Source organism: Heteronotia binoei, chromosome 8, assembly GCF_032191835.1.
Source record: "Heteronotia binoei isolate CCM8104 ecotype False Entrance Well chromosome 8, APGP_CSIRO_Hbin_v1, whole genome shotgun sequence".
Lineage (NCBI taxonomy): Eukaryota > Metazoa > Chordata > Lepidosauria > Squamata > Gekkonidae > Heteronotia > Heteronotia binoei.
In genome coordinates this window covers 4,638,873-4,661,815 of record NC_083230.1, presented here as the reverse complement: position 1 = coordinate 4,661,815, position 22,943 = coordinate 4,638,873, and the positions used below count along the sequence as shown (strand labels likewise).

At 42.9% G+C, this 22,943-nt stretch overlaps 1 protein-coding gene across 2 annotated transcripts in view; it reads left to right on the top strand.

The window, feature by feature from the left end:
• Positions 1–22,943, top strand: part of PHTF2 (putative homeodomain transcription factor 2) — a 181,546-nt gene that overhangs the window by 105,461 nt on the left and 53,142 nt on the right. For both annotated transcript variants that reach the window (XM_060244685.1, XM_060244686.1), the window contains 2 exons: positions 2,197–2,401; positions 12,461–12,608. In XM_060244685.1, coding sequence (XP_060100668.1) covers positions 2,197–2,401; positions 12,461–12,608 — 353 coding nt within the window. The remainder of the gene's footprint in view (positions 1–2,196; positions 2,402–12,460; positions 12,609–22,943) is intronic.

Sequence of the window (22,943 nt, the reverse complement as noted above, 5' to 3'; positions counted from 1 at the left end):
AGGCTTTTGTACGAACTTAGTCAGGACAAAAAAATCTTAGTGAGTTAGGTTCATGGTAGTGACTTTTGAATATGGTCCACAAGCGGAGTCTTAGTCACAGAATTTTTAATTCTTGAGCGATGTATTCCAATATTTATATGAGGATTTAGTTGATATTATTATATGTGGCTTGATTTCCTACATTTGGTGATGTAAAATAATACGAATTTCTTACTTCTTTGATTTCTTATTTGAGGCTGATTTCACAGAATCTTGAGTTCTCCTACTTCAATGCAAAATAGGGCAGAGAGTGATTATTTTTCTCTTTCTTCATCAGAAAGGTCTGCAGCAATAGAAACTGGCTGTTGTAAAGCTTCATGCACTTGCTCTACTGCTTTTCTAGTACAGCTGTTATGCCTCAAGTACTGCTTCTGGCTTTGCTGTAGGTGTGAAACAAATTAGAGTTTTGGTATTTCCCCCTTCTGCATCGGTGGAAGTGTCATCTGCAATCTCCAAATATTTGCTGTAGTGATTCATGGCACAGGGATTATTTTTAACATTGTTTTAGATTTTGGACCTATGCAAAATAAAACACCATTTTCATATACATATCTTAAGCCACATGCAGATGTGAACATACTTTAAACTGGGCGGCAGGAGAAGGCAGCACAAGAAATGCTCTGGTGGGGAGCTCTCAACTCCCCATCAATCCAGCTGATCTTGGGCTGGCTTCTTTTGCAGCCTGGATACATTTGAGAAGCCAAAATGTACCTGAAAAATTCCAGTAAAGTTATAAGCTTCCAGTGGGTCAGCTTCCTGTAGAAGGCAGGCAGGATTGGAAGCTCATTTTGGGCTTCTCTTGTGAAGGGTATTATCTGACATCAACTAGGCCAGCGGTGGCCAACAGAGCTCTCCAGATGTTTTTTGCCTACAACTCCCATCAGCCCCAGCCATTGGCCATGCTGGCTGGGGCTGATGGGAGTTGTAGGCAAAAAACATCTGGAGAGCTACCATTGGCCACCCCTGAACTAGGCTCATTGTTCCTGTTGTCCTTTCTCTTGGTTTCTTTTAGATGCATGACAAAAGAAAGCAAACAGACAAGGTATCTGAAGGAAAGGTTCTGAAGCCACATCTACTTTACATTCTTAGGCCTGAACTCACTAGATAGCAGCACATATATAGCAGAATGGTCAAAGGATGGTGGAAGCAAGAGGCATTGCCTCTCTTTCTACCTAGGTAGAAATGCAGCTGCTGCTGCCTTCAGAAACTGTGGGGGAGGAAAGGGCTCTTAATGTAGCCCATTAAACAGACATGCACTCTTCCTAGAATTTCTTCCCTGCCAATAATGGGCGTCTTGTGGCAATTTATTTATTATTAAATATACAGGATCCTTTGTGTTAAAAAAATCAAGGTAAAAATGGAATACAAACAGATTAAAATAGTATGCTATATAAGAATTCTGTTCTGTTCCCTATATAGAATTATTATATATTTGTTTTACATAGCTGTTAATACTTACTCTCCCCTCTTCCTCTCTCTAGTGTCAGTTTTTACTCTTGAATTCAACATATACTCCTTAGGCTTTTAAAAAACAATGCTTGTAGTTTCCAGGAGTGCTTCTTGAAATACCATGTGTGAAGGATGAATGCATATAAACTATCCAAAAAGGCAGCAATATTGTGAGATGCTGTATATAAATGGCAGCATTATAAGTTTTCAGCCTAGTTTTAAAAAAAATTCCCTTCCTGGTTTTCCCCCGCCCAATTTCTTTAATTTTCCAGCCAGCAGTTAATTTTATCCATATGTTGGAGCTTTTGTCATTAAGAGCCTTATAAACCTAATGCTGTTAAAATGTGTTGCTAAGTAATATTGAAGAGAAGCCAGGTAAGCATGATCATGAGATTTTAAAAATTCTATTTCAGGAGAACCAAGTGTTTGTTAGATGTTTTGAGAGGGCAAGATGAAAGAAGTGCCAAGTTTATATGACCATGAACAAAATAATGCCTTCAGGATATGCAATTGATGGAAAATAGGTTTTCTTGTGTATCCTGAGCCAATCAAATAGAAATTACTTTCATGATGTTTTATAGATTTAAGTGTATGGACAGTTTGTGGCAAATGTTAAATTTTGTATACCTGTTGGTGTGTTTCAGTGATGTAGCAATTGGGGACAGGATTAACAAACAACTAGTAACTTCATGTATGTGTTAATCCTAGATCAAAGAAAGCAAAGAATTCAATAGATAAGTCAACAGAGACTGACAATGGCTACGTCTCCCTTGATGGAAAGAAGACTGGCAAAAACCGTGAAGATGGCTTGCAGTCCCATGAGGTTCACTCTGAAGTTACTAGATCAGAAGAGACATGCTGGAGCACAGGAACAGTCAGAAATACATATAATAATAATTCTAGTCATCATAAAGTAAGTGTCTGATCTCTCTTTTTTAAAGAATGCTTTTGATGGCTTATTGTTACCACCTGCAGATAAGGATGCAAGACTTGTCATGCTGGGCTAGACCAAAAGTCCATCTAGCTCAATGTTTGTTTTTTGTTTTGTTTTTAAACTTTGTTATTTTTATTATTTTTGCAAATTTATAGTCTGCCCTTTCCCATAACAGTCTCTTAGTTTTGAATATCAGTACTTTGGTTTAAACATTCTGACATCCCATCAAGACAGCTCAAAACTTCAAGTAAGACTTTCCTCTGTACTGTCCCCCCCCCCCCCCCCACATTAGCATAGGGGAAAATCATACTTGAAGTTTAAGTTTTCTCTGGTAACCAGATGAATTAGAACTGTACAAGCAGGGACCTGCAGGAAACTTGCAGGTACAGGATGAAGGAAAGATGTCTCTTCCTTGACACACTTCACTTGTCGGCCTGTTCTCCTTGGGGAAGGCAGGGCATGGCAGGAGAGAGAGAGGTAGCAGTACTGCTCCTAGCCACCTTTTCTGTGACTGGCAGTGGCTTCTGTTGCCATACACCTTGTTTCATCCCAGCTAGTCATCCATTCCTATCTGCGTGCCCAATTTGTTTCCCACTGCCTGCCCTAGCAATGCTTACTTGGATTGCTATGCAAATCTCCAAATGGGAGCTGATCATAGACCAGATGTTTGGATTTAAAAACTCTAAGCAGGGGAGTGAGATTGGGATCTTTTGTTGTGCAGTCACACATGGATTATTGTGCAGGCCTACCATGGAGAGACTTTGAAGTTTGTAAACTCTGGAAGGCACTCCTTTCCCCTCCTCCACTCTGCTTTTGTGCCTTTTCTAGCATAATAGGAATGGGCAGAGCACCTTACCCTCAGTTCTCTCTCTGCCTCCATGAAAACTCCATGTGAAGAAAATTTCAGCCTTCAGCCTTTTTTCCTCCTCCAGCAGACCATTTTCACTATAAAAGTGATTAAGATCAACTAACCTCAAACAATATGACCCAGAAAATACTTTTTAAAAATGCATGTTTTGGGGGTGCAAATCCCCCCTATGGACAACCATTCTGTGTGTCTACTGTGTCTCAGAAAAGAGCATGATATCTTGAGGTGCCCAGTATGTATACAGTTCACTCCTAAAAGACAGAATGTTTGAAAGCTGCTCTATAGGGAAAAGTTTTGTCAGGCAACTCTTCCAATGATAATCCAAGAACAACACTAAGAGTGAATCCAGAGAAGTTAATCTGCTTATTGTTGGCTCCAGTGGGCCTGAGCAGGCCCGTAGCCAGAAAATTCCAGTTGGGGGGACCCACAGAAAAAAATTTGGGGTGGAGGGGCCCCCCCTTCTGGCAGCCCCTGCTCTCTCCGCCACCACTTTTCTGGCGGCCCGATCTCCGCGCCTCTCTGGCGGCTTTGCCCCCCTCTGTGCAGCACCTCCCCCTCCCTCCCAACTCATTTACCAACCCAGCAAAACAGTAAAGAGCAGGCTCCTGGGGCTCTTTCAGGGCGCCCCCCCACTCTGAGGCTGGCGGTTCCTACGACAGCTTTCTGACACACTTAGGACATTCAATGCTAGGGCGGCCAGCGCTGAACTTGCTGAGCGCACCGGAAAGCTCTTCACTGTTTTGCCGGGTTGGTGAGTGAGGTGGGTGGGTGGGAGGGAGAGGCACCCACGGAGTTAGGTGGGGGGGTCACCAGAGCAGCGCAGAGATTGGGGCCGCCAGAAAAGTGGTGGCGGAGATAGCGGGAGCCAGGGAAAGGAGGGTCCATAAAGGAACAAGGGAGTGGGGAGCTGTGGTCCCCCCGCCCCCGTGGCTACGGGCCTGGGCCTGAGACCAATTTCAGAGCCCTTAGCTCCCAGCACAGTGTTGAAAATGGACTGCCACCCCAGCAACTCCTGGGAGAAGTGCTTCAGAGCCTCTCCCTAAAAAGGCTTGAAACAAGACTAAGCACGTAAAAAAACCATTTTGAATTAATTGAAGTCAGTCTTCTTCCTCCAGTCATAAGGCCACAGTTTTGAAACACCCATCTCTTCAACCTGTTGCCAGATCCCCACTGAGTCTAAGAATCCCTTCACCATAAGGCCACTCTCTGATGTTGGCTCCATCAATGTTGAAGGGTGAACTTGTTGATTCTGGACCATCCCGTCATCAACCATTGTCAGTTGGACCTTATGGTGCATCCCCATCTCTTCCCTGAGGTCTCTGTTAGAGGATCCATGTGATGCATACAGTGATAACCAGAGCTGGGATCCATATGTCCCTCTGGGTTCTGATGCAACTAGGGCTGTCAATCCCCAGGTGGGGACTAGGGGAAAACCGTGTCGGAAGTGTTAAATCTGCCAACACGTATAACTGTTACTCAAAAATAATACTAGTTTGCTATAATACTTATTTTGTTTACTCCTAAAAAGTGATCAATTTGCACTTATATCATAAACGTATATACACAGAAGTATACACTACATGTCTGAAGATACATTCAAATCACAATCAATTCCATGTATAGTCCATTGGTATAAAAATAACAATTTATACATGAAAACTTATATAAAAGTGCCAGAGTTTCTCATCCAGAAAACAAATTGTTTGTGACACATTTCCGATAATATGTTTTTTGAATACGATTCTTCTTCCAACAAAAGAGATTAATTTCTCTGGAACTAAATATGAAAATAAAGCAAAAATACAATTGATATAATACACTCCAAAAAAGTCACAACAACCATTTTCAAAAAATCAAGACTCACCCACAGCTCGATTCAAAGTAAGTATAGATCATTTTCACAAGGCAACAGTTCTCATTGGTGGCTGATAGTAATTGGTCTGGAACTGAATGGAGATTTTTGTTTAGAAGAACGTCAGTGCCTTTCTTGTGTTAATAGAGATAAGAAAGCAAAAACAATAAGAAATGAGAGCTTACCCAGTGCTCTATACGCTACAAACACAGTGTTACTGATCAATTACTCAAAGCAAGCACTATCGGTTCTCCATTGTGGCAGAAGCTGCAGCCCGAAGTTAAATCTTTCCAGTAGGCTGTGGAACTGATTCTTAAAGGAGACTCCAAGTTTAGAGATAGGGGAAAAGGTACATAGACGCATTAAGACCTTGAGGAATGATGGTGCCAAATTTATGAAGAAAGATTCCTTTTGTAGGAGAATTTTGTGCACCTCCTTGATATCATATGGATTAGAAAATTGCAATTTGTAAATAATACCACATCTCAAAGCCTTAGAATCATGATTAAACTCAGTCATATGATTTACAATGAGAGCTTCCAAAACTTTTGTTTAACCCAAGAAAGGTGTTCCAAAAAGCGCACCTTAAACAGCTGTATAGAAGATCCTATATAGCATTGGTGGCGAACCTATGGCACGAGTGCCAGAAGCAGCACTCAGAGCCCTTTCTGTGGGCACACGTGCTCCCTTCCCCCCCCACACACACACGAGGTTTGGGTCCCCCCCATGGCCCCCCGCCTTCCCTGTCTCCCCAGAGCTGCAATGCAGCCGTGCTCTATGGCCCCCCTCCTCCTCAGAGGCACGCCCAGTCGCGCTGTGCCAAAACTGGACCTTACCATCTTTGATGCGGCCAGTGTGCCGTCTAACTCTTTAAAACCCGCGCGGGAGAAGGCTTTGCTCCCCCTCACATCTGGCTTCAAAGAGTAAGAAGGCACACCAGCCGCATCAAAGCCGGTAGGGTCCAGCTCTGGTGCAGCGCAGTTCAGAGCACCTCTGAGGAGGAGGGGGGCCATGGAGCACAGCTGCATTGTAGCTCTGGGGAGAGAGGGAAGGCGGGGGGGACCTCGAGGGGAGCCAAGCCTCATGCATGGGGGAGGGTCAGGGAGCGCACGTGCTCACCGAGAGGGCTCTGAGTGGCATGGTTTGGAGAGGGATTCAAAGAAACAAATGCCTTCTCCAAGCTGGCCGATGGGGCGGTGGGGGCCTTGAGAGCCGCACAATAGTTGCGAAAGAACCATCTGTAGCTCCTGAGTCACGGTTTGGCCACCCCTGCTCCAGGTGGTAGCTGGAGGTTGCTGGCTTTTACAACTGATCTCCAGGTGACGGAGGTCAATTCGCCTGGAGAAAATATCTGCTTTGGAAGGTGGATCCTGTGGCATTATATCCTTCTGAGTATGGGTGCAGAACAAAGTTGCCAACCCCCAGGTGGTGGCTGGAAACCTCCTGGGATTACAATGAATCTCCAGGCGATAAGAGATCAGTTTCCCTGGAGAAGATGGCTGCTTTGAAGATATTGGATTTACCGGTATATCCCGCCCTCCACTCCAAAGAGTCTCAGAGAGGCTCACAATCTCCTTTACCTTCCTCCCCCACAACACACACCCTGTGAGGTGGGTGGGGCTGGAGAGGGCTCTCACAGCAGCTGCCCTTTCAAGGACAACCTCTGCCAGAGCTATGGCTGACCCAAGGCCATGCTAGCAGGTGCAAGTGGAGGAGTGGGGAATCAAACCCGGTTCTCCCAGATAAGAGTCCGCACACTTAACCACTACACCAAACTGGCTCTCTTTGGAAGGTGTACTCTGGAGTCATATCTCATTGAAGCTCCTCCTCTCCCCAAACTCAGGCTCCTTACCCCAAATCTCCAAGTATTTCCCGACCCAAACCTGGCAACCCTAACTGGGCCTCCTTCAGAATGACAACAGGGCACTCCAATCTTTTTGAGCTCGTGGGCACCTTTGGAATTCTGACATGGAGGGGTATGCAACCACAATGCAGCCCCCAATCACAACACACAGAGGAAAATTCCTTGCATGTGTTCCTGCAGTTTTGGAGGGGGGGTTAGATGGGACCAACTAGGGCAGGGGTGACCAAACTTGCTTAACATAAGAGCCACATAGAATAAATGTCAGATGTGTGAGAGCCACCAGATACGAACGTCAGATGTGTGAGAGCAGACAGGCAGGAAGGAATGAACATAGGTGGGGAGGGAGAGAGAGGGGTGGAAAGAAAGCAACTTGAACTTTAAATACATTCTCCAAGACATTGGCTGGCTTGGCTTGAAGAAGTGCTTTAAAGAGACAAATGCCTTTTCTGGTGGGGGCTTCAAGAGCCACACGATGTGTGTGAAAGAGCCACATGTGGCTCCCGAGCCACAGTTTGGCCACCCCTGCACTAGAGAGATGGTTATAAGGCAGCTTCAGGTTTTCATGTGGCCAAGACCTGGCTGCGTTTCATATTTCAAAACTGTTGTGGCACAGTCCAAACCGAAGGGAAGAAGAGAGCACGGGTGTGGGGATGGGGGGGTTGGGGAGAGATCAGGACCTTGAATCAAGCACTTTTTTTGAAGGGATGTGGGTTTATTACAGGAAATGTTGGATCCCACTAATCTGGCAGAAACAGCGGCTGGGATCACCTCTGATTTAGGAGTGGAAAGGGAGAACCTGCAGGCTTCCTTGCTTTCAAATACGATGCTTCTGATAGCAGTATCTGAGCAGAGCTCTTTCAAGCCACAGGGACCATAAGGCAAATTAAGCTGTTTTTGAACTGTTGCAATGCTGTTCTGGTTTCCCATAACATCCCTGAGAAGTGTTTGTCCAGCTGCTGCTTAAAGACTGCCAGTAAGGGTGTCAATTGCATTGTTGAACAACTTTTACTGTTAAAAAGTTTTTCCTATGCCAATCCTCTCCTCTGTTGCCAGCAGGAACAGCTCCCTGCCCTCCTCTAAGTAGCAGCCCTGCTAATACTTCAAAAGAGCAATCAGGTCTTCCCCCCCCTTAACCTCCTCTTCTCCAGACTGAATATCCCCAAGTCCCTAGCCTTTCCTTATTGGGCTTACTCTCCATGGTTACTCGGAAGTAATCTACAGTGAGCATTGTGGCACCCACTCTCTGCACATGCACAGGATTGCAGTTTTAGTTTAAAGAAAGAAGATATTGGATTTATATCCCGCCCTTCACGCTCAATCTCAGGGTCTCAGAGCAGCTCACAATCTCTGTTATCTTCTTCCCCCACAACAGACATCCTGTGAGGTAGGTGGGGGTGAGAGAAGCTCTCCCAGAAGCTGCCCTTTCAAGGACAGCTCTGTAATAGCTATGGCTGACCCAAGGCCATTCCAGCAGCTGAAAGTAGAGAAGTGGGAAATCAAACCCAGTTCTCTCAGATAAGAGTCCATGCACTTAACCTCTACACCAAACTGGCCCTCCTTTCTCACATCAGATTTTCTAGTTAATACAATTCAGACTATCGCTGAAGTTTCCAAGGGTAGCCGTGCTGATCCATAGTAGAACAACTAGATTTGAGCCCAGGAGCACCTTATAGACCAACAAGATTTGCGGGAGGAGGCACAAGCTTTCCAGCATTAGAGCTCCCTCGATGAGATAAAAGGAGTTTTGACACTCAAAAATCTTGTTCTCTAAGGTGCCGCTGGACTCAGATTTAGCCGTATAAATCAGTGGGCTCCTTTCATCAACTTTATTTATTAACTAACATAATGTATTTCCTGCCTTCCTCCCCCAAAAGGACACTGAAGTGGTTTGACACAATCTCCCCTTCTCTTTTATCCTCACAACGAACCTATGAGGCGGGTTAACTCAGAGTATATTACTGGTCCAAGGTTCCCCAGCAAGCTGCCAGGGCAGAATGGGCATATGAATCAGGACCTCCCAGATCTGATTTGGACACCCTAACCACCAGCTCCTACTAAACACGCTATATTTTAATGTATTCTTTTTTCCAAATGGCAAACTAGAATGATGTTTATAATGTATGTCACACGTTCAAAAGTAAATTAGATGGGCAGGAACACCTCTGGGAAAGGCATGTTCTCAGTTTAACCCAGACTTGCAAGCAACAGAGCAATGAACAGCCTCCATTTATTGCCTAATGACACTCTTGCCATCATTCTCCCATTCTGACATGTTACTATTTTGTTGGTTTCCTAAGCAAATGCTATCCAGACCAAATGTTCTTTCCGTTTGTTAATTTCACTATGAGTTGTTTTTTTCTACACTAAAACCTCAGTATTCAGGTTAAATTGCCGTGTTGGCACTTTGTGATAAATAAGTAGGTTTTGGGTTGCAGTTTGGTAATTTGGTCTCTAAAAGGTTCGCCATCACTGCTATATAGGATAGAGGTGGAGAGCAAGAACATTGAACATAATAAAATATTTGAGATGTTTCACGGTTGGAAAAGTGTTCTAATTGCCAGGTAGAATTATTAATGGTTACCATGCTAGCTTGAATAGTGTGATTATACACTACACATGATTTACCACATTTGTAATCCCCTTTAGGAAGATGCATGTAATGAGTAGACCTAACTCCAGGATCTGAATGGACTAAAGAGTCCTGTAAGTTACAACCCTGCTTCCAGCCAATTATGGGAAACTGTACATCCCCCAAAGCAGACTGAACAATATGCCAATGTCTCCGGAGAATCTGTGCAACTAGTTTGTTGCCTGGAGAAAAAGTCAAAGAACAAATAAAGTTGTTAGGAAAATGGGGCTTTTTTTTTTCAGAAAGTGACTTCCTGGAAACAGTGTCTGCCCTAATTTTTGCATAAAGAATCACCTCCCTAGGATATTCACGTGACAAGAAAGCATTAGTCAAGATTCTACTACCCTTGTAAAAATCCATAGAAGAAGTGGAGCTCCTTTTAACTCGTAAAAACTGACTAAATGTAAGTTTTTCTTGATGTGATAGGGATGAAAGGAACAGTACTGGAGCAATGCATTTTTGTCAGCCTGTTTCTGAAAAATTCTTACTCCTAACTGCCTGTTATTTATAACATAAACCGTTGTATCCAAAAAATTAAGACTGACATTGCTGCACTGATGTGTAAATTTGATGGTAGGGTGTAAAGAATTACACCAGTCAGCAAACGGGGAAACAACGGAAGCATCATTTACAAGACAAAAGATGTCATCAGTGTATCTAAAGTGCGCCACCACATGTCTACAGATGGGATTAACATGTGAATGATAAAAAAACTTAATTTAAAATTGTTCCATGAAAAGATTTGCGATGGGTGGAGTTGCAGGGAAACCCATAGCTACCTCACTGACTTGAAGAAAAAAATCTGATTGAAATAATTATGTTCAAAAATAATGTCAGCTGTGTCCTAGAGAAAATGTTTGGGTGGCCATAAATCCTGTCTTTGATCCAAGTATTTCTCAAGAACAAGTCTAGTTTCCTCTAAGGGGATGTTAGTATACAAGGCATCGACGTCCATTGTAACTAAGGTGATAGAAGTAGACACCCTACTAAGCAAAAAGGTAATCACTAAAGTACCTCTGAAAGAGCAATATATGGACTTGGTTGAAAAGAAAGGGGGAGGGGTGAGACTGATAATTGACCTGAGGAACAAGTTATTGTTAATTAAAAAGTTCAGAATGTTATCTATTACAAGATGTCCTTCCTTTACAATCGTATGTATGTATGATTTGTAACTCTAGACTTATTAGATTGCTCTGCCCTTGTAATGATCAAGCTAGAAATCCAACATATTATGTTGGATCAGGCCAATGGCCCATGTTGCTAGTTAATTTTGAAAGAAGCTGATATTAAATCTCTTACTTTGACAAAGATTTTTGCAGTTGAGACTTGTGTAGTTGTAGAGTGGAACATTTCATTAAGCCTTGCATTAATGCAACACGACCTATTCATTTTTTAACTTGCGGTTATATTTGAATGGTGGTCAGGGAAATTGACAAGTGTTGGTCAGGGAAATGAAAGATAAAATTTTAGTGGCAACCCTGAAATAGGAATATTTATGATTTCAGCTCTCATTGTCTGTGGCTCATAAAAGTAGCTTTTAACTCTTAAAAAATGAGGACATGTAAGTCTTTGACTTGGAATAGAGTCAGCAAGCAAACCAGAGGCGGAACTGATGCAGTTATGTTCCTACTGTTTTTTTTTTCTTTCCAGGTTCACTGAACAGTTCACTGTTAATGTGTACAGATGAGCATTCTAGAATGCTGTGGAATAGGGATGGGCATGGAACACAAAAACGGTGGTTTGTTTCATTTCATAGTTTGTTGGGTTGCCAAATTAGTGGTTTGGTTCATTTTGTATTTTTTCAGTTTCCCAAACCATGGTTTATTTGGTTCAGGAAGGTGTAGAATGGCCCCACTGAGTGGGCTAGAGATGCCAAACTTGTGGCAAACTCCAGAGGACTCTCCTCTACCTGTTGTACAAGTTTGGTACAAATTGGAGTTCAGGGGACTGAGCTACAGCCCCCTAAAGCAGGTACCCCCAGTAAACTGCTCTCCTAGGAGTATGTCAAGCTAGGGAAAGAAAGGGAAGCCACCCTGCAGCCTTTGGTCCGTTTCATCCAAAGAAGCTTGGAAACTGACCAGAAGCAGCAGCTCCACTCTTCCCATCCCCCTGCACTTGTGTTCAGTTTCCAGTGAAATTGACTAGAAGCCACAGGGGGCTGGGGAAAGCAGAGCTGCGGCATCTACCCAGTTTCATTGGAAACTAACCAGAAATGCAGAAGGCCAGGGGGAGTGGAGCTACAGCATCTAGTCATTTTCACTGGAAACTGACCAGAAGTGCAGGGGGCCAGAAAAAGTGGAGCTGCTGCTTCTAGTCAGTTTCACTGGAAACTGTCCAGAAATGCAGGGGTTGGAAAATCATGCCAGCGCCAGGCTATCTGGGAAAACAAAGTAAACACGAGCCACATGACATACCAAGAAAGAAGACCAGTTTGTGTTCACATGCGGCAGGAGCAGACAAACCAGTTTGGAACGAATCACCCAATTTTTTTTTTTTTTTTGCAGAAATCATGATTCATGGTTCAGTTTCTGCCCATCCTGTACAAACATTGCAATACCAAAAGTCCTACTGGCCTACCCTGCCCTTCATAATTGTTCAATTGACTAATTGTGCATGGGATTTAAATAAATAACAGAGATTTAAATAAATAACAGTGCATAAATGATGTTTTGCTATGAGAGCAATTACCTTGTGGAGGGAAAATATTGTTTAAGTCTTATTTTATCATTTTAAAATATACAGAGATTAATTGCAGTCCTTGCAAAGCTATGATTAGAATAAAACCAACATAACATTTACTAGCAGCTGACCTTTAATTGTCCTAGGATACTCACAGAACAATGGCAAACATGTCTGATGAAGTTTCAAGTGAGGAGGGACCAGACACTGGCTATCACTTGCGTCGTAGCACAGAACGTACTTTCAATGATTGTGCATTTCGGAACAGGAAGTCCCATCATTATAAGAAACATCCTGTAGAGGTAAGTTCTTTTACTGGCACCAAACCACGTTATATGGAAGCAGTAATATGTATAGTCCTGCGGTTGTCCCTGTATGGCTGCCTTCTTACTGCGGTTGTACTTGGAGGTAAGGCTGAACAGACCAAGAACAGACCTTTTCAGAGGTAGTACTGAGAACAGCCTCTCTGGGAACATTCACTTGGCATGTTCTCCTTTTTCACTTTTGAATCATCTTTGTATAGTTCTATTTAGAATCTTTTATTTAAAAGATGTTGATGATTTCTTGATGGTGTTTCTATTGTTTTGTATCTATTATTTCACTGCTGTTTTGTTTGGCATTTGTTTACTTTAATGTATTTTTATATTTTTGACTTGTGCACTAAATGTTTGTTCTCTGTCTTGCTCACCTTAGGGTGGAGAGGCAGGATATAAATGTTTGAAGTGAATAAATTAGGGATGATCTTTTTCGTGGTCTCTGTGCAGGCCATACATTCAGTATTGCGCCTGCAGAATCATTTTCCTCAGGAGAGTTCTAGAGATAATTACCTTGACAGGCTTTCTCTCAGCTCTCGGGGAGCAGGCACCGGCCATGCCCGCACCTCAGTTCCTTCCTTACCCTTGCCTGGCTGGACGGAATTCTTCTCCTCGTCATCAACGTTTTTCTCCACAGATAAGCTTTCGCTTTCGGTTCTTTTCCTCTGCACATTTTTTTAAAAAAGACTTACCCTCGTTTTTATTTTGTCCCAGTTCCCCTTTCCCTACCTGCCCGTCCTACCCTACCCATCATAATTTTTGGCTGACGGGTTGGGTCCTCGCATATGGAAGGAGGAGCATTTTTTAGCTATGTGTTTGCTGTAACGCTAAGACCCTCCCAACCGACAGGCATGATACTTGTCTTTTTTGTTTGGGTGAACATCACCAGACAGATTCCTGCTCTCATTGAGCCAACTTTGGCCAACAAGCTAGAAAGAACTGTGCTTTCGGACCTTCTTAATGGAGAACGCCCTCACGCTTATGGCGCAGGTGCATGGCACCGACTCAGGTCCATCTGCCCCCTTACCATCCAGGGAGGCCTCGGTACCATCTCTTGGGCTCTCTCTGTGCTTTGTACCTCTCATACCTATAAGAAGGCAGATGCACCATCTACAAAGAAGTGCCATTCATCCTTGAAATTGGCACCAACTCCTCACAAGAAACCAAAGAAGTCCTGAGATGCCAGCTTGATTTCTTTTGCCCTATTACCTAAGACGGTGCAACCCCTTATGATGGGCTGACATTGGTGACTCTGAGCGTTCGGTCTAATGCCGAGGCTGTGGCATCCCTGTCACAAGATTTGCAGCCGGGTGCTACTTCGGACCCGATCCTGACTTCTACTCCTGGGGTCAACCCGATTGCTTCTGATACTTCTTTAGGCAACTGAACAACAACTGGCTTACACAGCTGGAACCCGCTCAGCTCTGTTGTTCAGGGACATTACTAAAACGAACCCAGTTGAGCACTTTCCAAAGAGATCGCCTGCCAGGAGACTTTCATCAGACCCTTCTGTCAGCTCAGGGTCAGTGATTAGCTGTGGCTCCTTGCGGTCGAATACATCTATGCATCCAAGATCGCCTCTTTGTTGTTACTGTCCCTACTGTCCTTGGGACTGTCATTATTTCCCTACACGATATGATGACTTGCACTATGAATCTTATTATCAACATTGCTAATGCCACTATGAGGATTACCATGATTACCAACCATTTTGCTATCCTCCACAACTGCACCCCCAGTCTCCATCGCCTCATAGGATTTAAGATACAATGGACAGAAAGTTACCATCTCTTCATCGAGTTCCTGTTCCAGATCTTCAGAACATTCAGCCTCGGATCCCGACACCGACAGTTGGTACCCAAGACAAACAGACGGAGGCTAATCTTGGCAACTTACCTTCGGATCCTAGGCCAGATCAAGTCCCACCTATTCTGTCTGGTACCGACTCTGATGTCTCTGACTCAGAAGGCTCAGCGGGGTCCAATGCGCCTGGTAAGCCATATGAAACTCCTCCATTGATTCCTCAAGGCTCATATTGGAATTTATCTCCTACTGAAGGTAACAAAGGTTACCTGGAGTTCTTGCAATGCCTAACCTCAACCTTGGGCATTCAAACTACCCTTGAAACTCCTGCCAGATGTGGTCCATGATATTTTGCATTCAGATGTCCCTACTTCCTCAGTACTTCCAGTTCTACCAGTACACATAGCCACTCAGAAGGAAGCTTGGGATCAGCCATCTACTACATCACTTCTCCCCAAGAAATATGATGTTATGTACAAAGTACAACCTGGAGATGCAAAATTTCCTGAACTGAATTCAGTTATAGTGCATTCCTCCTCAAAGTCGAAACAACATCGTCTGTCTTCGCCACCAGACAAGGAAGGGAGAAAAATTGACAGTATAGCTAAAAAAAATCTATTCTTTGACTGCTTCTGCTGCACGAATGCAAACTTATTTATCATATTTCTCAGCTTACAACCATGTCCTCTTGAAAAAGCTGTCTCCTAGTCTTCAACAGTTACCAGCTGATGCTCAAGGTGAAGCAGGAGAGTTAATTCAGGAGCTCCTATGTACCTCCAAGCAACTAATTTATTTTTTTTCCTGGTTTTTATTTTTATTTTCAAATAACAAACAATAGCAAAACAGTACCAGATAGAAACAAGCAAACAAAAAGACCAGTTACAAACAAATAAGGAGATAAGCTCACTTAAAACCTCTTTACATACAACCTTGGCCTCTGAAATAAAAAACGAATTGCCTTAATAACAAAAAAATAGAATTGCTACTTTCTCAGTGGCTTATATACATCTTTCTTTTAATGACATTCATTTCTCTCTCTCTCTCTCTCTCTCCTTTGTCAACCACTCATAGAATAAATTCCAGTTTTCATCAACATATTTTTTAGGTTTAATTCTTAACATATTAGAAAATTTATCCATTTCAGCAGTGTCTAAAATTTTTTCAATTAACTCATCCATTGTTGGAATTTCATTTTTTCCCCCAATATTGTGCTAGCAAAATCCTTGCGGCTGTTTTGACATGGACTATCACATGCCTTTCTACTTTGCCCGTTTCATCCGGCATTAAGTTTAATAGAAACAGTTCTGGTTTGAAAGGAATAACAGTTTTTAACATTTTTGAAGTATTTCGTGAACTTTCATCCAAAATTCTTTGACTCTTTTACAAGTCCACTATATATGAAAAAATGTTCCCAAATTATTCTCACATTTCCAACATTTGTTGGATATACCTGGAAACATCTTTGCTAATTTTGCTGGAGTCATATACCATCTATATATCATTTTATATATATATATTCCCTAAAGGATATCAATTTAATAATCTTTATATTTGTTTGCCAAATCTGAGTCCATTGGTCCAAATGGATTGAATGATTCTTATCCCATTTGATCATTACGTCTTCAACCACCTCATCCTGCATTTCTAATTGGAGGAGAAAACTCTATAGTTTACTAATCTTGTTGGCATCAGTCTTTTGAAAAAGTTTATCGAAGATGGTTTCTTTCAAATAAAAGCCCTTCTCTTTATCTTTATAATATCTAGATTTTAGTTGGGCCATTCTCCACCAATCTAGAAGAATATTCTGGTCCGCTAATTGAGTACTTGTTCTGATAGACCCATCTTTATTCAACAGGGCTCCGTATGTTAGTGGTGTTTCGTGTATTGATAGGTGAGGTTGCGTAAATGCCTCCAGGGGGGCCACCCAATTCGGAATCCCATCATACACAGATCTTCTCATTTTTTCCAATATACCAATTAATGACTTTCTTATTAAATGATTTTTAAAATATTTGTGACCATCTATTCCATACCATATAAATGCATGCCAACCAATTCTTAAATCATTACCTTCAATCGTTAATGTTATTTTATTCTCTAGTTTGGCCCACTCTTTCAACCTAACAAGTATATTTGCTTTATAATAAATTTCCCAATTGGATTGTGATAGTCCCCCTCTATCTTTAGAGTCTTGAATCAATCTACGTCTTATTCTTGTTCTTTTTCCTTGCCACACAAAGTCACTTGTTAACTTATTCAGTGAATGAAAAAAGGTCTTATTTAACTGTATTGGGATAGCTTGAAATAAAAACATTATTTTAGGAAGAATACTCATTTTCAGAGCTGCAATTCTACCCATAAATGACAATTGGAGATTTTGCCATTTACGTATATCTTGCTCTACTTCTTTAAGTAACATTGAATATTTATCCTCAAATATTGTACTACATCTGCTAGTAAGTTGTATTCCCAAATACCTCACTTTTTTAACAATTTGAAAGCCAGATGCTTGTTGTAGTTCTATAGTCTCAGTTTTTGGAATATTCTTAACCAAGATCTTCGTCTTTTCAATATTTATTTTTAGCCCCTCCACTCTACCAAAATTCTCTAGTTCCTTTTTTAAAATAGTGATCGACTTCATGGGGTCCTCTAAAATAAATACTTGATTGTCCGTGAATGCTTGCAGCTTAACATAAGAACATAAGAGAACCCATGTTCTTCGAATATATTAGAAGTAGGAAACCAGCCAGGGAGACAATGAGGCCCTTGGATGACCATGGGGTAAAAGGATTACTGAAGGAGGATAGGGAAATGGCTGAGAAGCTGAATGCATTTTTTGCCTCCGTCGTCACTGTGGAAGATGAGAACTTTTTGCCCACTTCAGAACCACTAATTTTGGAAGGGGTGTTGAAAGACCTGAGTCAGATTGAGGTGACAAAAGAGGAGGTCCTACAACTGATAGACAAATTAAAAACTAATTAGTCACCGGGTCCGGATGGCATACATCCGAGAGTTCTGAAAGAACTCAAAGTTGAACTTGTGGATCTCCTGACAAAAATATGTAATCTTTCATTGAAATCTGCCTCCGTTCCTGAGGACTGGAAGGTAGCAAATGTCACCCCCATCTTTAAAAAGGGTTCCAGAGGAGATCTGGGAAATTACAGGCCAGTCAGTCTGACTTCAATACCGGGAAAGTTGGTAGAAACCATTATCAAGGACAGAATGAGTAGACACATTGATGAACACGGCTTATTGAGGAAGACTCAGCATGGGTTCTGTAAGGGAAGATCTTGCCTCACTAACCTGTTACATTTCTTTGAGGGGGTGAACAAACATGTGGACAATGGAGACCCGATAGATGTTGTTTACCTTGACTTCCAGAAAGCTTTTGATAAAGTTCCTCATCAAAGGCTCCTTAGAAAGCTTGAGAGTCATGGAGTAAAAGGACAGGTCCTCTTGTGGATCAAAGACTGGCTGAGTAATAGGAAGCAGAGAGTGAGTATAAATGGGCAGTCTTCACAATGGAGGACGATAAGCAGTGGGGTGCCGCAGGGCTCGGTACTGGGTCCCATGCTCTTTAACTTGTTCATAAATGATTTAGAGTTGGGAGTGAGCAGTGAAGTGGCCAAGTTTGCGGATGACACTAAATTGTTCAGGGTGGTGAGAACCAGAGAGGATTGTGAGGAACTCCAAAGGCACCTGTTGAGCCTGGGTGAGTGGGCGTCAACGTGGCAGATGCAGTTCAGTGTGGCCAAGTGCAAAGTAATGCACATTGGGGCCAAGAATCCCAGCTACAAATACAAGTTGATGGGGTGTGAACTGGCAGAGACTGACCAAGAGAAAGATCTTGGGGTCGTGGTAGATAATTCACTGAAAATGTCAAGACAGTGTGCATTTGCAATAAAAAAGGCCAACGCCATGCTGGGAATGATTAGGAAGGGAATTGAAAACAAATCAGCCAGTATCATAATACCCCTGTATAAATCGATGGTGCGGTCTCATTTGGAGTACTGTGTGCAGTTCTTGTCGCCGCACCTCAAAAAGGATATTATAGCATTGGAGAAAGTCCAGAAAAGGGCAACTAGCATGATTAAAGGGCTGGAACACTTTCCCTATGAAGAAAGGTTGAAACGCTTGGGACTCTTTAGCTTGGAGAAACATCGACTGCGGGGTGACATGATAGAGGTTTACAAGATAATGCATGGGATGGAGAAAGTAGAGAAAGAGGTACTTTTCTCCCTTTCTCACAATACAAGAACTCGTGGGCATTCAATGAAATTGCTGAGCAGACAGGTTAAAACGGATAAAAGGAAGTACTTCTTCACCCAAAGGGTGATTAACATGTGGAATTCACTGCCACAGGAGGTGGTAGCGGCCACAAGCATGGCCACCTTCAAGAGGGGTTTAGATAAAAATATGGAGCAGAGGTCCATCAGTGGCTATTAGCCACAGTGTGTGTGTGTGTGTGTGTGTGTGTGTATAAATTTGGCCACTGTGTGACACAGTGTTGGACTGGATGGGCCACTGGCCTGATCCAACATGGCTTCTCTTATTTTCTTATGTTCTTATCAGGCCAATGGCCCATCCAGTCCAACACACTGTGTCACACAGTGGCCAAAAATTTATATATATATACACACACACACACACATATGGGGGTGACATTTGCTACCTTCCAGTCCTCAGGAACGGAGGCAGATGTCAATGAAAGATTACATATTTTTGTCAGAAGATCCACAAGTTCAACTTTGAGTTATTTCAGAACTCTTGCATGTATGCCATCCGGACTGGCCTGTAGTTTCCCCGATCTCCTCTGGAACCCTTTTTAAAGATGGGGTTGGCATTTGCTACCTTCAAAGCAAAATTCTATATGATAACACTTCAGGCAATACTGCATTTGATCCCCCCAAGGCTTGGATGGCATCTCTCAAAGGATGCTTATTTCCATTCACCCCCAGCATCAGAAATTTCTTCATTTCATTGTCAATGACCAACATTTCCAGTACAGGACTCTCCCCTTCAGATTGTGCACAGCCCCCCGTGTCTTCACGAAATGTCTGTAATAGTAGCATACCTCCATTCCCTAGGCATTCAGATTTTTCCAAATCTGGACAATTGGCTGTTTGTAGCTCATTCTACGGATCAACTGACAACAGACATTGCTGTAACCCTTCACATATTGGACTCTCTCGACTTTTTGTCAACCATCAGAAGTCCAATTTTCTTCCTTCACAGATAATAAAATTCATAGGATCCTGCCTTGACACAATGCAACACAGGGCTTTCCTACACTCAGAAAAAACTCAGGCATTATGGAACCTGATAAGAATTTTCATCTCACCACCAACTCAGTCAGCTTTCCAAATTCAGAGGCTGCTGGGTCTGATGGCATCTACAACTACCGTCATTCAATTTGCTCGCCTGTGGATGCAACCCCTAAAACTGTGGTTCCTACGATCTTTCAAATTAGGTGTGGATCCCCAGTTCCTACTGCTTGCAATTCCTCCTCTGGTGTTACAGTCTCTAGAATGGTGGACATCCATGGACAATCTCACCAGTGGAGTCGCCTTCTATACCCAGGCTCCAGAACTGATGATTCTCACTTTGGGGCTGTGGAGCCCACTTCAAGATTCTCTGTGGGGCTGGGGAGCCCACTTCAAGAGTCTACGAATTCAGAGGAGATGGACTCTGGATGAGCAATTATGTCATATAAACAATTTGGAGCTCTTGGCAGTCCATCATGCTTTCCTTTCCTTTGCCCCTCATCTTCAAGGGAAATTGGTACAAATAGCATCCAACAATATTGCCACTGTTTTTCATTTGAACAAGCAAGGCAGAACAACACTCACAACCCTGTGTAAGCTGGCATCGCGGATATGGGACTGGTGCATAGGACATGTCTATACACCTCCAGGCGATTCATGTACCAGGATTACAGAATTCCAATCGGAATTGCCTCAGCAGACACAGTCTGATAGAACACGAGTGAAAGTTGAACATGACATATCTCCTACCAGTTTTCCAAAAATCCGGGACTCCCACAATAGATGCTTTTGCTACAAACATGAACACCAAATGCACCAAGTTCTTCAGCAGGATGGGGAGTTCCAGGGGCTCCCTCACAGATGATTTCCTCCATTGCTGGGAGGGTCATCTGTACTACATGTTTCCACTGCTCCCATTCCTCCTGAGAGTCCTGCAAAAGATCCAGTGCATCCTGATAGCCCTGTGGTGGCCTCGCCAATTGTGGATCCCAACCTTACTGCACTTGAGTTGTTGGACTTACCTTCTGTTTCCAGTAGCAGGAGATTTGCTATCCCAGCAACAGGGTTGAGTTCTTTACCATGATCCCACCTTCTACAGGCTGACAGTGTGGAAGATATTTCCATGACCCTGTCGGAGGATGTCTCTCGCATCATCCAAAATGCAAGAAAGCCTTCCACACAACACTCGTATACACTAAAGTGGAAACGTTTCTCCGCTTATGCGACTTTCAAAGGCTTCACTCCGGCTACTGCACCTCTTTCGCTGATCCTGTCCCATGCTCATCACCATTATGAAGGTCTTTGTTTCTCATCTGTAAAGGTGCACCTCTCTGCCATCTTGGTGTCACAGCAGCGTATAGGATCGTTGACAGTCTTCTCTCACCCATTGACTAAGTTCTTTCTCAAAGTAATTATGAATTTGTCACCCCCTAAGCGGAACATGGAGCCTTTCATTGGTTCTCTCTTGCTTGACGATGAAGCTCTTTGAACCTTTAGCAACTTCTTCTCTACACCTTGTCTCCTGGAAGACTGCCCTATTGGTAGCATTAACTTCAGCACATAGAGCCAGTGAACTGTATGCTTTAAGAGTTGATTTCCCCTACATGGTATTTCATTCTGAAAAAGTCGTTTTGAGACCTGATCCTTCTTTTATCCCAAAGATGGTCTCTGAGTTCCATGTTTCAAAACCAATTGTTTTACCAGTCTTTTTTTCATAATCCATTGGATGCACAGCAGAGAGCCTTACATTCCCTGGATGTTAAAAGAGTTCTTGCTTTTTATATTGATAGAACTAAGGAGTTTAGACAAAGTCCTAAACTGTTTGTGTTTTACTCAGGTACCACTAAAGGTTTCCCCATTCTCAAAGGCTTTCTAAGTGGATTGCCATGGCCATTGCTTTATGCTACAACCTTTCCAGTAAACCCTTACCATCATTACTGAAAGGCCACTCCACCAGAGCTGTTTCCACTTCTGCTGCTTTTAGACAGGGTGTGTCAGTGCAGGACATCTGCGCCCTGCGACCTGGTCATCCCCATCCACTTTCGCTTCACATTTTGCCCTTTACATTAGGGCATGAAGTGATGCAGCTTTTGACCAAACTGTTCTGCAGTCTATTTTCCAGTCCTAAATGGTTCTGTATAAAAGAAAAAGAATAACAAGAAAGTAACAGAAATAAGTGCAGATTTAGAGTTTTCCTGTTATGGAACGTTTTTGATTCACACCATCTTGTATATGCTCTGATACATGGCATATCACTTTTATCTGTATATCTGGACGCATGTTTTTTCCAGTTGCTATAGCTCAGGGGTGGCCAACGGTAGTTCTCCAGATGTTTTTTGCCTACAACTCCCATCAGCCCCAGCCATTGGCCATGCTGGCTGGGGCTGATGGGAGTTGCAGGCAAAAAACATCTAGAGAACTACCGTTGGCCACCCCTACTATAGCTGTTTAAAACATGCTGTTTAAAACTTACATGTCTCATTTCTTTTTTAATTGGGTGAATATCTCCCAGTACCCACCATCTTTTTGCATTCAGCTCGCTAATCACCCAGTGTGTGGCCTGCACAGAGACCACAAAGAAGATAAACAGGTTGCTTACCTGTAACCGATGATCTTCGAGTGGTCATCTGTGCAGCCACACCCACTCACCCTACCTTCCCCACTGCTGGGTTTCTCACTCAGCTTCTTTTTGTCTGGAGCTTCCTAGTGGTGTAAAGAAAGAACTGAGGTGGGGGGCGTGGTTTCCCTCAGCTCTAGGCATGTACGGTCGGTTCCTGCTCCCCAGGAGCTGAGAGAAAGCCCACCAAGGAAATTATCTCTAGAACTTTCCCGAGGAGAATGATTGCGCAGGCGCGATACCCAATGTTTGGCTGCACAGATGACCACTGGAAGATCATCAATTACAGGTAAGCAACCTGTTTTTCTTTTCAGGGCAGCTGTTTTTTTTCCTTTTTAAATACATCTCATGACCTGGGATTTGCTTATGCTTGTTATTCCTCAGTTGATCTGTCTGGTCCAGTTAAGGGTGAAGGCTGTTGTAATCTCTCTTCTCAGACTTGACTTTTTTGTGGTGTGGAATCAGATTCCAGATGAACTCTAGTATTCATCCTTGCCATTATCCAGGCCTTTCCTTTTTCCCCTTTTTATTTCCTTGCCTCTCCCTCTTTCCTTCCCTTGTTTGCAGTGAGCCTTAGCTAGACACTTCTCATGTTGTAGGTAGGATAGTGACCATCATGTTGTCATACCAC